At 40.1% G+C, this 17,974-nt stretch overlaps 1 protein-coding gene across 7 annotated transcripts in view; it reads right to left on the minus strand.

Annotated features, from left to right (window-relative positions):
* The window catches only part of CFAP44 (cilia and flagella associated protein 44), a 133,890-nt gene that overhangs the window by 66,883 nt on the left and 49,033 nt on the right, over positions 1–17,974 (minus strand). For all 7 annotated transcript variants that reach the window (XR_011387872.1, XR_011387873.1, XR_011387874.1 and 4 more), the window contains 8 exons: positions 17,354–17,509; positions 17,021–17,068; positions 16,033–16,132; positions 15,418–15,512; positions 10,455–10,664; positions 9,768–9,878; positions 1,847–2,005; positions 194–424 (listed from right to left, as the gene is read on the minus strand). Coding sequence is in view for 4 of the 7 variants with exons in the window: in XM_070072116.1 (XP_069928217.1) it covers positions 194–424; positions 1,847–2,005; positions 9,768–9,878; positions 10,455–10,664; positions 15,418–15,512; positions 16,033–16,132; positions 17,021–17,068; positions 17,354–17,509 (1,110 nt within the window). In the remaining 3 variants the exon portion in view is untranslated. The remainder of the gene's footprint in view (positions 1–193; positions 425–1,846; positions 2,006–9,767; positions 9,879–10,454; positions 10,665–15,417; positions 15,513–16,032; positions 16,133–17,020; positions 17,069–17,353; positions 17,510–17,974) is intronic.

A 17,974-nucleotide genomic window follows, 5' to 3' on the forward strand; every position in this document is an offset into this window, starting at 1 on the left:
ACAGATATAACAGACAGATGTATAAAAGAGATGCTAAGATGATTTTTAAAAAACTGTAACATATTCAATCCTCAAACTCACAACTTCAAGAATTATTAACATAAAAGTAAGAAACTAAGAACTTGGTGATGAATAATGACTATGAAGCATAACAGAATAGGGCTAAGGTAAACACTGTTACAATTTTACTCACAAAAGAAAGCCAGAATTTCTCTGGCCCAGAGTAAAATCCACACAGGATGGGAGACGGGGTTGGCGGCATGAAGAGTTCAGGTAATGGCTCCTCTTCCTCCTCTTCCTCCCCCTCGTCCAGGAGTTCTTTCCCTCCATCTTCTCCCATTTCTTCTTTTAGCTTCCTCCGTGCTTCCCTTTCCTTTTCCTTCAATTCCTTTTTCTTCTTTCTTTTCTCAATTTCTATTAACCTCTTTTAAAAGAGACATTAAGTACATAGAAAATAATTAACAATCATTTATACTATTAGAGAAGACAAGGAAATTAGAAGGAAGATGGGATTCTAGGAAAAACAGCACTGATACGACAAATAATAACATTTGAAATAATTATCAGTTCGTGTATCTATTTATATCATTAAAGCTTCCAGATCACTGGAGTATGTCATTTTTGTTTACTGCCATAAATCCTGGTTTTATAGAAATCATTTGGTCATTGCTTTCCTAAGAAGGGCGCTAAGTACAGCTGCTCTAGGAGCCTGTGACTGTCAACCCAGGAAGCAGGTAGACTGAAATGGTCCATGAAGAGCTGCTTCCAGCTTTAGTAATTCTGTGAGTTAGGTCCTCATAATCTATCAGCTGAACACTGGAAAACGTATCTCTGCCTCCCATCTTCTACCTCTTCATTCTCTTTACCCCCTCAGAATGATCTCCCTAGTTTATATGATTTCATCATACCAATCCCCTTCTCAAAAAGTCAGCACGGAGCCCAGTGGTCTAAACTGAAATGACTTTCCAGGCATTCAATGAGCTCCATGCAAAGACTGCTGCCACATCCCTCCACAAATCAGATCATTCCATTTCACCACTAAACCTTCATTTCCTGAACACAGCACAGATTCACAACTGCCATCTCTCAGGATGTTCTCCCAGCGTTTGTTGTCATCCTCTCCATCTGGACCTCTCAAACATTTCCCCATTGTTTATGTATGAAATGTCATTGCCGGGCCGGCGCCGCGGCTCACTAGGCTAATCCTCCGCCTAGCGGCGCCGGCACACCGGGTTCTAGTCCCGGTTGGGGCGCCGGATTCTGTCCCGGTTGCCCCTCTTCCAGGCCAGCTCTCTGCTGTGGCCCGGGAGTGCAGTGGAGGATGGCCCAGGTGCTTGGGCCCTGCACACCATGGGAGACCAGGATAAGCACCTGGCTCCTGGCTCCTGCCATCGGATCAGCGCGGTGCGCCGGCTGCAGCGCGCCGGCCGCGGCGGCCATTGGAGGGTGAACCAACGGCAAAGGAAGACCTTTCTCTCTGTCTCTCTCTCTCACTGTCCACTCTGCCTGTCAAAAAAAAAAATAAAATAAAATAAAATAAAAAAAAAAAAAAGAAATGTCATTGCCATGCGGTTACCATTGCCTTCTCCCACCTCTCCATCAGAATCATCTCTTCTTTCCTCTACACACCCAACATCCCTTTCTTTGCGCTTTTATTATCTTAATTATTTATCATTTCAATACAGTTAGCTAATATAGTTTCTCCTTTTCTATCAGATTATAAACTATTTAAGGTCAAGGTCTATATTTTATTCTTCTTTGTACTCCCCCAACACTTAACAAAGATACTTTATATTATAAGGAAAGAAAAAAATATTAGGAAAGAAGACTGAAGAACATCTCATACCAGAATCTTAGATTTGACACTTGAGTAATGGAAACACTTCAAGCACATGTCTTTGATTTCATAGGAGACAACATCATGATCATCCTCTTCTTTTATGGTTGGACATGGAGCTTCAAGAACATAACCATTCTCACAGATAATCAGTAAAGTACTCTCAGGCTAAAAGTGATTAAACATACAATTTACATTTATGCATATTTCTAGAAGTATAGTTCTAAAAGGTTATAAATCAGGAAAAATGTAATCACCATTCATATTGACCACTTTGAAAATATAGTTCATTCCTCATTGTAGCTTTTGGTAATAAGTCAAGTTTATTAATAATTATTACATAATTATTAGTATCAAGTATCATTAAACAATTATTACTTAGCAAACTAATTGTTGAAATTAGATTACAATTTGGCTCTTTTATAGATGCTGTACCATATTTCTGAGCCAAATGTGTGATTGTGAAATCTCTTAGCCCAAAGGGGAGAATATTAGAATTAGAACTGGCACAGGAAATCTGTAGTGTGTGGGTGGTATACTCCATCTCAGCTGCCTTTGCCAGCTCATCTTCTAACTTCCTGATTTCATTAAATATGCATGTTCCCAAAGTTTTGTCTCCTCTCCCTAAGTATTCCCTGGAAAATCTTAGAGTTCTCATTACTACTCACATGCAATTAGATTCCAAATTAATGTCTCTGGTCCAGATCTCTCATTTGGTGCCAAAATCACATATGGGAAATCCCCATCTTGATATTTCACAGACAGATAATTTGAAATGTTTATTCATTCAAATATTTTATTCTTTAATTATCTGTTATATACCTATTATGAACTCAGCATTATGTTAGGTGTAAGGCATAAAATTATAAGAAAAATGAGTATAGTCTCTGCCATTACAGAGCTTATCACTAACAAGACAGCCTGTCATTTAGCAAATCACACAGTAAGTGAAAATTATAATTGTAAATGTACTGCAGGAGTGCCATGAGAAAAAGCAGAGTGTATAAGACTTTCTGAGGAGGAATTATCTGAGCCTCAAGGTGAAGGATGAATAAAATATTTTTGCATAATAGGGTTAGAGAGGGGTTTGAGGGAGTATGCTATGTAAAGGAAGCACCACGTATAAATGTTCTGTGGCTTCTTGGACTTAACAAGGAATGCCCAGAGCAGGTGACTGGAAGTTGTGGATATCAGGTTATCGATTAGATCCACGAGTTGGGGGGGGAGGCTAGGGGGGAAGACCGAATTCCCTTGAATTGTGTTTTGATGCAATGTAAGTATAAAGATCACCTTGTATTCTATTTGCCTTCTAAAAGCCATTATTACCATGTTAGAAGAGGGAAGAAATTCAGGTACAGAAAATGTGTGTTCATAGCCTAAACGATGGTGCTTGGTGAGTGTTGGTTGTAAAGGTACCAAACGAGGAAGCCAAAGTTCTTGAACTGCTGCATACTTTGACAAGGAAAATCTATTTTTGTCTTCCGATCCACCTGTATGAACTAAATCAGGTAAATATACCTGGTTTAACTTCTTTAACATTTTGATGCAGACAGTCTGTTAGGCACTGTGGTTTCAGATGTGCAATAATTTGTTCAATGGTTTTATTCCCAAGGATGCCTTAATCAGAACAAATTTTTTTCTATATAGTTCTTTGCCTTAATAAATATGCAATATAAATTTAAGCAAACTTCTATTTTGCATATTTGTAAACTACAAAGTAAAATGAACATTTTGTGGAGTTTGTATTTTGCATACCCAAGGTGAGAATTAAGTTTTAAATAAACCTATAATATTTTATCTGAAAAAAAGTAAATGTTCTGTGGCACCCTTGGGCATATTAGAAAATTCTGCGTTTGGATGGTATCACGTAGGACAAGAAAATAGAATGAGGAGAGACTGGAACTTAGGGAAACTTAATATTCAGTGGCTGAGGGAAGGAGACCAGGCAAGAGAGAAGATGTGGGAGAGAGGACCAGAAGAACATACTGTTACAAAAGTCAAAGGGAGAAGACATGTTCAAGAGGAAGGAAAGGCTAACAGGGTCAAACAATGCTAAGAGGTGGAGAAAGTTAGGAATTAAATACTAAATGGATATGACTGGTGCCTTTAGAAGAGCCAAGATGGAATTATGGAACTAGAAGCCAGGTAAAAGCTTGCAAAGGAGGGAATGGGGTGTATGAAATGGAGTCTATGAGAACAGTCAATCATTCGAGAAAAATGAGCTAAGGAAGACGGCACAGTAGCTGGAGGAGGTGAGATCAAGGAATGTATTTTTTTAAGTGGAAGACACTAGCATATATTTAAATACTGATAAAAATCACCTAGTAAACAGATGAAGTAAAATGTACATCATAGAAGAGAATGTTAAGTATTGAAAAAGTGGGAAAAAGGAATAGAATCCAAAGAACCAGAGACAGAAATGGCCGTAAGGAGGAAGGGAGACAGCTCCTCTATAGTTACACAGTAGGAGGTGGTGGACACAGAGGAAAGTGGGATTTTCTGCATGGCAGTGGGAAAGTGAGGGTTCCTGGCTGAGAACTCCTGGTTTTTCTATGAAGTGAGGTTTAGAGTGAGAGTGGGAGTGCGAGGCTTGACATTTTGAGGAGAGAAGCTTGTGTTTTTGTTTTTTGTTGTTTGTTTGTTTTGTTTTTGTTTTTGTTTTTGACAGGCAGAGTGGACAGTGAGAGAGAGAGACAGAGAGAAAGGTCTTCCTTTTTGCCGTTGGTTCACCCCACAATGGCTGCTGCAGCCTGCACGCTGCGGCCAGCGCACTGTGCTGATCCGAAGCCAGGAGCCAGGTGCTTCTCCTGGTCTCCCATGTGGGTGCAGGGCCCAAGCACTTGGGCCATCCTCCACTGCCTTCCCAGGCCACAGCAGAGAGCTGGCCTGGAAGAGGAGCAACCAGGACAGAATCCAGCGCCCCAACGGGGACAGAATCCTGCACCCCGGGGTGCCAGCGCCGCAGGCAGAGGATTAGCCTATTGAGCCACAGCGCCAGCCAAGGAGAGAAGTTTTAAAATAGTCATCATGTGTGAAAAAGGGAGTTAGAGTAAAGTCATAGGGTTGCTTAGCCATCCCATGAACTGTGTTGAGGCCATCTGAATCATTGAATTACAGAGAAGCTAATCTTCCTTGATGTGTGACCATCTCCAGAAACCCTTAGCTGATCACTATAGACAAATATAAATTAGTTGGGGGTCACTCAGGGATGGCTTTTTGCCAGACGAGTAGGAAGAAAACCTAGAGAGACAGAGGAGATCGAGGCATGGGAAGAGTGTCATTGATCTTTACTTGTCTTAGTCAGATTAGGTGGCTGAAACAGAATACCGTAACAGAAATTCATTTCTCACAGTAGAGGCTGAGAAGTCCACGATTACAGCACTGGCAGACAAGTTGCTATCGGGGCACACTTCCTGCTTTGCAGATGGCAGTCTTTCAACTGTATTTTCGCATGGCAAAGTGAGATTTTGTAAAGACACTAGTTCCTTCAAGAGGGCTCCACCCCAGTGACTCAGTAATCTCCCAAAGGTACCACTTCCAAACACTGTCACATTTGGAATTTAGACTTCAACATATAATTATGGAGTCCAGAGCATTATTGAAATAAAGAATAATGGTATTTAAGCTGAATGTGTGGATGGAGAATTAACGAATTAGAGAAATGGAATGATAAATTAAATAGAGGTTCTATGTTATCAGAGAACCACTGAACAGGAGCAACCAAAAGAATAGGCTGTAAGCTGAAAGGTTGAAATCAGAGAATGGCATATTTGAACAGTTGATTCTTAACTTGACTTCATATAATTGTTATGGGCAAAATTGTGCCTTCCCCTCAATTTCATATATTGAAGTCCTAGCCCCTAGTACATCAGAACATGACTGCATTGGTAAGTACAGACCATAGAGAGGGGATTGAGTTAACACAGGGTAGTAAATGTGGGCCCTTAATTTAATGACTACTGTTCTTATCAGAAGAGGAAATTAAAACACAGACCTAAGAAGACATAGCAAAAAAACAGCCAAATCCAAGTCAGGCAGAGAGATGTCATAAGAAATCGAACCTGACAACTCCCAGGCACTACAGTTGTGAAAAAATAAATTTCTGTTGTTTAAGCCCCTCAGTCTGCGGTATATCATTGTGGCAGCCCTTGCAAACTGAAGTGCAGTAATAATAGTATCCTTTGGGTGGCTGTGAAAGTGTGCAGGTGAGCTATAAAGATTATGGGAAATGATGAGATCAAGAAGTTACAATGGGCCGGAGCCGCGGCTCAATAGGCTAATCCTCCGCCTGCGGCACCGGCACACCAGGTTCTAGTCCCAGTTGGGGCGCCAGATTCTGTCCCAGTTGCCCCTCTTCCAGGCCAGCTCTCTGCTGTGGCCCGGGAGTGCAGTGGAGGATGGCCCAAGTCCTTGGGTCCTGCACCAACATGGGAGACCAGGAGAAGCACCTGGCTCCTGGCTTCAGATCAGCGCAATGCACCAGCAGCAGTGCTGGCCACGGCGGCCATTGGAGGGTGAACCAACGGTAGAAAGGAAGACATTTCTCTCTGTCTCTCTCTCTCTCACTGTCCACTCTGCCTGTCCAAAAAATAAAGAAGTTAGAATGTAGGGAACAACATTGTGGCACAGGGGGTTAAGCCACCACCTAAAATGTTGACATCCTGTATGAACCCCACTGCTCCACTTCCCATCTACCTTCCTACTAGTATGCCTGGGATAGCAGTGGAAGAGGATGGACCAAGATCTTGGGCCCCTGCCACCCATGTGGGAGTCCAGGATGGAGTTCCAGGCTTCTGGCTTCAACCTGGCCCAGCCCTGGCCCTTGTGGCCATTTGGAGAGTGAACCAGTAAATGCAAGATTTCTGTGTCTCTCTCACTCTCTGCAAATCTGCCTTTCAAACAAATAAAATACATCTTTTTAAATGGAATTGAATGTAGTTTTACTTATTTATTTTTAGTTTTTTAATAGGTTCAATGTAGTTAATAGGTACAAGTGATGTAATGATATTACTTTTCTCCTTCCCTCTGTCCCCCATCTCTCTCCCGCTCCCTTTCCCCCTTCTCTCCCTCACTTTTGAGATGCATATCTTTAATACTCCACTAAAGAAACAGTCTGCTGTTGGTGGAATTTTCTGAAAATGCCTGTTAACGTCCATTTGGTCTATGATGTTGTGCAACTCATTATTTCCTTATAGATTTCAAAACTAGCAAGCACAATACAAAAGGGTGGAATTATCACTTTCCTACAAAAATAGATGCAAAAAATCCTTAATAAAATACTTGTAATTTGTGTGTGTATGTGTGTGTGTGTTTAAAACTAATGAGTGTATGTGCTGGGATGATGAGGAAGGAGGCCATTTTATGCAGAGGAAATGAAGTTCAAAAGCATAATGCATGTAACAGTGAGGAAACAGATCCAATATATGTTTAGGATGCAAAATCAACAAGGCTATCTGAACCATTGAAAGTCAAGGTGGTTAGAGGTATGGAAGAGACTAGAATAACTTTTGAGCTTCCAATTTTGGCAATTACAACAAGGCAACAGAAAGATCATTTCTTAAGAGAAACTGTAGGGACTGATGTTGTGGCACAGAAGGTTACGTACGAAGTGGTTCAAGTCCCGGCTTCTCTGCTTCTGATCCAGCTGCCTGCTAATGTGTCTGGGAAAGAAGCAGGAGATCCAGATGGAGTTCCATGCTCTTCTCTTTGGCCTGGACCAGCCCTGGCCATTGTGACCATTTGGGTAAGGAGGCAGCAGATGGAAGATATTTTCCCCCACTCCTCTCTCTCCTTTCCTCCCTCTTTCCCACCCTCTGCCTTTCCTTCTCTCTCTCTGTAACTCTGACTTTCAAATATTTATTTCAAATATTTATTTATTTGAAAGTCAGAGTTACAGAGAGAGAAAAGGAAAGGCAGAGAGAGAGAAAGAGAGAGAGAGGTCTTCCATCTACTGGTTCACTCCCCAGTTGGTTGCAATGGCCACAGTGATGCTGATCCAAAGCCAGGAGCCAGGAGCTTCTTCTGGGTCTCCCATGTGGGTGCAGGGGCCCAAGGCCACTGTTTATTAGAAATGACTTTTGAATTATGCTAGTTTTTTAGTCTTGTATGCCTGCCTTTCATTTTTTGAACTTCTTATTTTGAAATAATTATGATTCACATGATTTTGAAAATACAGCTGCAGAGGCATCATGTATATTTTCCCCAGTTTCTACGATTGGTTAGATCTATGCAACTATACCAAATTCAAAAAATTGACATAGAATGTGTGTATTGTTCCTGGTCGTTTTACCACAGGTGAAGATTCATGTACTCATCATGGCAATTGAGACACAAAACTATCTCCTGGTGAAGAAAACAACCCCTAGTTACTCTTATACAGTTATACTCACTCCTTTCCTGCCCATGATCATGACCCCAGGGCAAATATTGGTTTGTTTTCAAACACTGTGTCTAGGGAAATAACTGAAGGCTGTACATACTGTTCTATGTCGTGATACAAATATTCATGCTTTCACTCACAGCTTCCTTTGCAGCTATCATTCCCTGAGCCTGAAACACTCGTACCTACTTCCTGCCTACATTCTAGCGATTTCTCAAAATTAAGGTACAATAATACAAAATAATTACTCATTTTAACTTCTCCATTTCATGACCAGTTCCTGCTCTAAATTCACAACAGGCATTGTTGACACCACTGATATTTTAGTCACCAATTCCTCATGAACTCTTTCATTGTTCAGTTATTTAAAATTTTCAGCATCTGTATTTTTTCTTCATGAGAACAGAGATTGTTTTGCACCACACAATCTACCACAGTGCCTAGTAAAGATGGAAACAATGAATATCTGCTGATTAATTTTAAAAGGTATTTTTTTCTAAATAATACCAACATTTCTATTGCCCTTTTCTTTAGAAGAGCTTAAAGTAGGCTGGTGCCCCGGCTCACTAGGCTAATCCTCGGCCTGCGGTTGGGGCGCTGGATTCTGTCCCGGTTGCCCCTCTTCCAGGCCAGCTCTCTTCTGTGGCCCGGGAGTGCAGTGGAGGATGGTCCAGGTGCTTGGGCCCTGCACCCCGCATGGGAGACCAGGAGGAAGCACCTGGCTCATGGGTTCAGATCGGCGCAGCACGCTGGCTGCAGTGCTCTGGCCGTAGCGGCCATTTCGGGGATGAACCAACAGAAATGGAAGACCTTTCTCTCTGTCTCTCTCTCACTGTCTAAATCTGCGTGTTAAAAAAAAAAAAAAAAAAAAAAAGAGCTTAAAGTAGATTAGCATTGTTAGCTTAATAATCCCGAGAGTACTTTTATGTAGTTCATCAGTATCATTATCCTGACACCTACTTAGTATAACACTTCATTTAGACATTAAATCAATATTTAGCTGATTTCATTATTCTACACTCACACTTAGCCAAGTTGAGATACTGAATGGCGTTCATAATCAATCCTGAATTACTAATTGTTACAAAAGAAATAATGGAAGACTAGAAAAGAAAATAAGAGGTGGATTGAAGGTGAAGCAGAAGTAAAGAAAGAAAGAAAAAGTACATTCAGATCTTGGAACTGAGCTTCTGACTTTTGGAAACACAGACTAACTAATCCAAGCCAAAGTACTATAACATGTTGTGTATCTGGCCAACGGTCACCATTGTTGATGCAGAGCCTGACATAACACTGTGCTCTGAGAGGAAATCAGGGACAACTAATTAGAGCATGGCAGAGAAGAATGGTGTCGAGGGGAGTGCAGAGCTGAGGGATGCTTCACTGACCTAGAGGAGCAGTAGCCACCTGGGCGTTCCATTGTCACATTCCCGTCCCCCTGCTGGAGGACTAAAGAGTAGGGCTCATAATTCTACCTGTTTTTCTCTATGTACAAAGATCACTTTACTATGACTAACTGAAAGCTAAGCATGAAGATGAATAATGACTTACATGAGAGATTGTAGACCACATTAACTGGATAACAGGTCCTGGAGTGTTAATATAACCAATTGGCTTATAATCCTTTTCCACTTCAAAGAAGAAGACAGTATGATCTTTACTCTAAGAAAGAAGAGACACACCCACCAAATGTATATTATTAGGAAATCAAGTCCACAGAGCACAAAAAAAGCACTTAATAATATTTACAATGCTATTAAAATACATTTATATCTACAAAGGTCACATAACACAGATTATTCTGAGACAATTCATGTTCATTTTCCCCATGTGCTCCAGTGTGTGGTTTGAAAATGTGATCACTATACTTATTTACTTATAATTTATATAACTTAATTATAAATAATTCCAAATATATATGCTCACCCATGAATGCATAAGGAATTTACATAGTTATTCTTTTCATTTATAGAAATACTGATTACAAATAATATATCTAGCGTGACTCCCAGATGAAATTTCTATTGATTTAAAATAAGCATTAGAACTCAATTCATAAGACTTTTAAAATGCCATATGCAGAATACAATGAAAGAATATGAATGCAAAAAACGTAAACTATGTATTTTTTCTTAGAAAATAAATTTCACTAAATAAGCTATAATCAAACAGGCAGATGTAAAAGGCAAATTTAACCATGACATTTCAATAGGAAACAAAAGGAAATCTACTGCTTACTCCTGTAGCTAGAATTTCTCCATCACGTTCATAAGCTAAAGCAGTGACACGATCAGTGTGGGGTTTAAAAACATATTTCAAGGAAATATCTGCATCCAAAACTTTCTTCCGTCCTGCAAAAATTGTGAGACCTTTTGGATCATAAAGTTCAAGGATTCGAACAACTCCATCTTCAAATCCCACAATAATTTGTGCTCCAGTGTAGCTTACCTTGGAAAAGAATTAAATATCAGAGACCTGAAATTAATTAACAAAGTTGTGTTGCATAACAAATAACTCTGTATTTTATTTAGTCTTAGGTAATTTAACTTGGGCCACTATACCAATTCTGCATGCCAGTTTCTGGTAACCTCCTTCTATCCCAAGACAGTTCCTTAGCACTAATGACCACAGGAAGGGTAAATGATAGCAATTCACACCCTAAATGAGCAAACACCAGCAGAAGTCTGCCAACCACACACCAGCAACCTACTGGTGAACGTACACAGACTCCGTCTCTGGTTTCACAGAGTTTATGGTCTAGTGCAGGGAACAGACATCAACCATCACACAAAAAACTGTGAAATTATGAACGAAAAAAGTGTAAAAGGAAGAAATGTATTTTTGGAGAGCATATAACAAAGAAAGTTAACTTAGACTAAGAGATTCCCTAAGGAAGAGATAGCGAACCTGAGATCAGAAGGATGCTCAGAAATTAACTAGGTACAGGAAGGAGAAATTATCCCAGGTGAGAATATAGCCTGTGCAAAGATCCTGTGGAAAGAAAGAACACAGCCCAGGAAAGTTAGTTTAACTAAATCACACTAGAGTGAGGGAGCCATACTACAAGAGGCTAGAGAGGGAGATAGCTGGGACCAAATTATGAAATGGACTTCATGTCACATTAAGGATGCCTTTCTCCTGAGAGCAATGGGAACTCATCAAAAGGCTTTTAGTTTGGGGTTACGTGGACAGGGTATGAAATGCTCAAGATCCGCTGATTTAAAAATTTCATTGTCTCTGCAGTGTAGAACACGGATCTGATATGGTGTAGATAGGATGCGGGGAACCCTTATAAAAGACCTTTTAAGAGATGGCTGCTCGGGACATGCTCAAGCTGACTTACCTCAAACGGTAGAGTTAGAAACATACCAGGGGATTCCAATTCAGTCCCATCAAGGTGGCATGTACCAATGCCATCTCACTAGTCCAAGTGATCAATTTCTGTTCACAATTGATCATAATGATAGGACTAAGAGTCAAAGGGATCACATAAACAAGACTAGTGTCTGCAAACACTAGCTGATAGAATAAAAAAGGGAGAGAACGATCCAACATGGGAAGTGAGATACACAGCAGACCCATAGAATGGCAGATGTCCTAAACAGCACTCTGGCCTCAGAATCAGCCCTTAAAGCATATGGATCCAGCTGAAAAGCCCATGAGAGTATTTCAGGCATGGAAAGCCAAGACACTCTGGGGGAAAAAAAAAAAAAACTAAATGAAAGATCTCTGCGAGTGAGATCCCAGTGGAAAGAACGGGTCATCAAAGAAGGAGGTACCTTTCTCTGAAGGGAGGAGAGAACTTCCACTTTGACCATGGCCTTGTCTAAATATGATCAGAGTCAGTAAACTCAAAAGGCTTCCATAGCCTTGGCAGCTCATGACAAGAGCCTAGGGTGATTACTGATGCCATAAACAAGAGTGTCAATTTGTTAAGTCAAGAACAGGAGTCACTGTGCACTTACTCCTCATGTAGGATCTCTGTCCTTAGTGTGCTGTACATTGAGATTTAATGCTATAACTAGTACTCAAACAGTATTTTTCACTTTATGTTTCTGTGTGGGAGCAAACTGTTGAAATGTTTACTTACTATATGCTAAACTGATCTTTTGTATATAAAGAGAAATGAAAATGAATCTTGATGTGAATGGAAGGGGAGAGGGAGTGGATAAGGGGAGGGTTGCAGGTGGGAGGGACGTTATGGGGGGAAGCCATTGTAATCCATAAGCTGTACTTTGGAAATTTATATTCATTAAATAAAAGTTAAAAAAAAAAAAGATGGCTGCTGCACTTCAGGAGAACTGACACAGCCACATGGTCTGAGATAGCATAGTGGACATGAGGGATGTGGACATATTTTAGATACAGTTTTATGGGAGACCAACACTGTGGCAAAGCTGGTTAATCTGCCACCTGCAATGTCAGAATCCCATATGGGCACCAGTTCAAGTACTGGTTGCTCCATTTCCAATCTTGTTCCCTGCTAACGTGCCTGGGAAAGCAGCAGAGGATGGCCCAGGTCCTTGGACCCCTGCACCCATGTGGAAGACCCAGAAGAAGCTCCTGGCTTCTGGCATTGGTCTGGCACAGCGCCAGCTATTGTGACCATTGGGGCAGTGAACCAGTGAATGGAAGACCTCTGTCTCTCCCCCTCTCAGTAACTCTATCTTTCAAATAAATAAAATAAATCTTTAAGAAATAAACAGGCATAATGGCCATGGTTGGTAATGCCTGAATTTGGGGAATGGGGCAAAGGGAAATGTCAAGAGTGAATGATAGGGGCTGGCACTGTGGCACAGTAGGTTAATCCTCCGTCTGAGGCGCTGGCTTCCCATATGGGTGCCGGTTCTAGGCTGCTCCTCTTCCCATCCAGCTCTCTGCTATGGCCTGGGAAAGCAGTAGAAGATGGCCCAAGCCCTTGGGCCCCTGCACCCGCTTGGGAGACCCAGAAGAAGCTCCTGGCTCCTGGCTTTGGATCGGCACAGCTCTGGCCGTTGCGGCCATTTGGGGAGTGAACCAGTGGATGGGAGACCATTCTCTCTGTCTCTCCCTCTCACTGTCTATAATTCTACCTCTCAAATAAATAAATAAAAATCTTTAAAAAAAATAGAAAGAAAGAGTGAATGACAATAGCACTTTCTGAGCCAGGAAATGCTGCAAGAGAGCTAGGTGAGGCTGTAATTTGTTGTTTCTATTGCAGTGGAGAGAGGGATGGCAGGCAATGGGCAGATCATGAATTTAGTCTCAGCACCTTGAGTCCCTCTGAGTTGTCAAAATGCAGTATAGTCTGTGGCTGAAGGGGAAGTCTGGGCTGAAGATACAAAGCCAGCAATGTCTGAAATGTACTAAACCTTGGAAGGCATTCAGGATGAAGCCAGAATGTTATGAGGAACTCATGAATAAGAAAAGGGTACTTCCATTCTTCTCCAGCTGAGTGTTGTTCATTCAACAAACATTTACCAAGTGCCTAAATGTACCAGTAACTCTAGACCCAGTGGAGGTGCCAGGAAGAATGGTTGTCAGTACATAGAGCTTAGTGGGAAAAATCACACAATTAAGCAATATTCTTAGTATGCTGTGGCTAAGTGTTCTAAGACGTACATAGAGTACACAGCTTTCGGGGGGAAAGTCACAGAGGCAGAAGGACCTATCTCTACTTGAAGGTGGGTTCACTGAGGGCCATACAGAGGAGATGACACTTAACTTGTGTGATGTCCAGAAAGGGGGTAAGGAGAAAGGGCCATTACACACTAGCCTCAGAGCCTGAGCTCCTTACTTGGACGCAACAGAAACATTCTGAGAACATCACATACCCGCCTGAATAAATGATTTAACTACACGGATGGTACTCCAAACTTCAAGTAGCAGTGTAAATAGATTAGGGAGCCGAGTAAGCCAGGTCTGCCAATCCCAAGGCTCTGTTGTTTCCACTTATTCTAGTTTCCTCATTGTGCTGGCTATGTTCCCTGCTCTGGGTTCTCCTTCTGGTTTGATTCCATTGTGAAATTTCCCTCCGTCTCAGTCATACGCACATCTTTTTTAGCCTGAAACACTTTTTTCTCTTGTATTTCAACTAAAAACAGTAAGTACTAAACACTCTACAGAATACTCATAGCATTTTTTAAATATGGCTACAAATTCACTGACATGGTCTCCTGTGGGAATACAGATTAAGCCTCATCCTGTTGAATTTGGGTAGGGCTGGTGACTGGTTGCTTCACTCAGTGGAGTATGACAGAAGTGGTCATTTAACCTCCGAGATTGGGGCATAAAAGGCCATCAGTTTCTGCCTTGTTTGTTGAAACAATAGCCTTTGGCACCTTGAGCCATCAAGTAAGAAGTGTGTGACTGGGGCACAGTGGGTTAAGCTGTACTTGGGATGCCCACACTTCATATCAGACTGTCTGAGATGGAGTCCCTTTTCTTTTTCCAATTCAGTTTCCTGCTAACGCACCTTGGAGGCAACAGCCAGGGCTTGGCCAGGCAGAAGCCAGGAGCTAGGAACTCCATTCAGGTTTCCCACAGGGGTGGCAGGGGCCCAAGCACTTGGGCAATCATCTGCTGCATTCCCAGGTGCATCAGTAGGAAGCTGAATCAGGATTGGAGTAGCCAGCACTCAAGCCAGCAGTCAGATATGGGATGCCAGCATTATAAGCAACAGATTAACTGGCTACTCCACAACACTGGCCTCCCTAACTAATATATTTTATAGCTGATTATTATTTCTCCTAACATATATTTTATTATGTATTTTTTTTTACTGTCTGTCTCTGCCTCAGTCCCACTATAGGTCCATAAAGGCAAATATTTTTGTGTTTTTCTTCACTGCTACATTCCCAGAATCTAGAACACAGGCCACAACATTGTAGGCATTTTGGAAATATTAATGAGATGAATGAAATCACAGTTAGATGCATAGAGGCTAGATATACAAAGTCGTATTGTATAGCTATTTTGTAATTCAGAACTATTACTAATCTGCAGGTAGAATAAAAACAAAATTTTCATTAAAAACAGACTCTAAACCATACGAATAGTGAGGTCATGATATAATTTCTATCACATTGTGAGTGAAACAAATTAAAATTTTGTGTTCTCTAAAATTCCAAATCATAAAATATCAATATTTCTAAGAAATAGCACTGATATACCATGTTTACCAATAAATTCTGATATAAGTTCATTATAACAACAAACTTACCATTCGGGGTACCCAAGCAAGGGTAGTACCTCCTTGCTTGAATTTCATATGAACCAAAGGAGTTTTGCTAGCAAAGTCATAAATTCGAACAGAGCCTACAGAAATACAGTTTTAAAGGAAACAAGTTATTTATATATAATATCATTTAAGATAATCTTGGCTTACTTTCTACATGTTGAGTATTATAATAAAAATTTTATACATAACTAAGTCAACTGATCATCAATACCCTTTCTTTAGTCAAAAATTTCCATGTCTACCCTTAAATAAATAATTCATTATTAGACATCACAATGATGACAACTGACAATTGACTGATGAATCAACGTCACCTTGCATAGCGCACACAGATTTACCCTAAGTTAAGAAGGAAGAAACGAAATAGAAAGAGTAGGAAATGTACAAATTTGGATCATATTAAAATGAATAGCATTTTCACGAATACATAGCTCTTGCATTCTGAGCCTTCTCCACTTTGCAACAGCTCACCTCACTTGCACTCAGGAGGCTTCCTGTTTTTGAAACTTCCCAGATGTTTTCACTCAAACACATAAAATTTTTATTCAAAGTAAAACAAGCCAAGGTCAGATATTTTCCTTAAGAGTTCCTACTTACAATCCAGGGCAGTTGTGGCCATGAGATAAGTGAGAGGAGAAAGGGCCAACGCTTCAATAGCTCCAGAATGGAAGGAGAAGAGGCATTCTGGATCCTGGGTCTGAGAACAGACAGACAATTCACTGGATCTCAAAGAGAAATGCAAATAGAACCTTCTAATACCTGTGTGATCTTAATTGAGTTTATTTGAACAGAATTTTTTTAAAATGATAATAGGTTAGAAAAAGCACTGGACTTTGGATTTAGGAGAAACAAAGAATCTTGGTTTTGCACATAATGGCTGTATTACTTTGCACACAAGTTATTTCAAATGCTAGTTTCCATTTCTTCATCATCATATGAGAAAATGGCAGCTGCCTACCTACAATCAGGGTAGTTGTAAGGATCATGAGATAATATAAATAAAAACTACATACATTTACGAAAAGTGCAAAGCACCACACAATGTCATTGCTATGTTTCTGGTAAATTTTGCTGAGATCATTTTTTATGCAAAGTCATAATGAGAAAGAAATGGGGAGAGAGAAGAATGAATTCTCAGGAATATAGTATGTTGAACAAGTTTTTATTTTATTTTATTTTATTTTATTTTATTTATTTGAAAGGCAGAGTGATATATAGAGAGGTATCTTGTATCTATTGGCTCACTCCCCTCACCCTTAAATGGCAGCTATGGCTGAGGCTGAGCCAGAACTCCTTCCAGGTATCCCAGGGGTCCCAGTACTTGGGCCATCATCTGCTGCTTTCCCAGGCACATTATCAGGGAGCTGGACTGGATGGAAGCAGAGGAGCGAGGACTGGAACCAACACTCCTTTGTGGGAAGCCAGTGTCACAAGCAGTGGCTTAACCTGTTGTGCCACACTGCCAGCCCCTTTAGCAAGTTTTTCATGGAAACATTATATAATTGGAAGAAAGATGATGTCCCTTTTAAAGAATAACAAAGGTGTTTATTATGAAAGGGAAAATTAAGAAAAATAAACAACTTACAATATTTGAAAAACTGAGATCAAGCTTCCATATGGCTCCATTGGCATCCTAAAAAATTAAATATTTAATAGTATTTTCTCTTACATTTTTGAACTTTCATAAAATTAAAGTTTTTCTTCCTATGGTTAAGGACAAATAATATCAAAAGCTCACACATACTTTAAAGTGTGACAAATTAAATAAGTGAAATTTTTATATATTTTTAGAATACAACCCCACGATAAAGCAATCTCACAATACTTACAGTCAGACTTCCAATGTAGATAATAAATTATACTATTTTAATTTTACATTTAGTTCATTTAAGAGTTAAAAGAAAAGAATACAACCTACCTGAGCCAGCCAAAAGTTATTTCCAGTTTCATTCATTTTTATCATAGAGAAGAGGTTGACATTCTTGTCTACTTGAAGTTCATTAATAGGCTCAATCTCTAACAATCCAGTTTCATCGATAGAATCAGCAGTATCTATTGTCTCAAAATCCCATATCTTGTAAAGTTAATAAGAAAATAATTTAATCAATCAGTGATTTAATTTATTTCTCAAGCCAGAAAAGGTTCTAATTGTTTTCAAATGTCATTTCTTTTTGTTTCATGAAAATTAACAGTAAGTGTAACTGGAGCATTAACCAAAACCCAAACTCTCGATTTTCCTCTGAAATTTGGTCTAATAAATTATTGTAGTTTCTTTTAGTGAAAGATACAGCCCTGCATAAGAATTTTAATTTGGCCCAAATAAGCTTATTCCAAGGTTTCTATTAGGTCTTCCTATAAAGCAGCTGTGAGGAGGAAACATCTCAGTTGTTTGAGAAGACATTACAATAAGTCTTGTTTCTATACACTGATTAGTAGGCCCCTGCACAGGAAAACACACCTTGTTGCTTAAAGATTCAAATACTATCTTCATTGTAGGCAGAGAAAAATAGACTGCAGGTGATGTTTCCATTAGAAAATG

Source organism: Oryctolagus cuniculus, chromosome 4, assembly GCF_964237555.1.
Source record: "Oryctolagus cuniculus chromosome 4, mOryCun1.1, whole genome shotgun sequence".
Lineage (NCBI taxonomy): Eukaryota > Metazoa > Chordata > Mammalia > Lagomorpha > Leporidae > Oryctolagus > Oryctolagus cuniculus.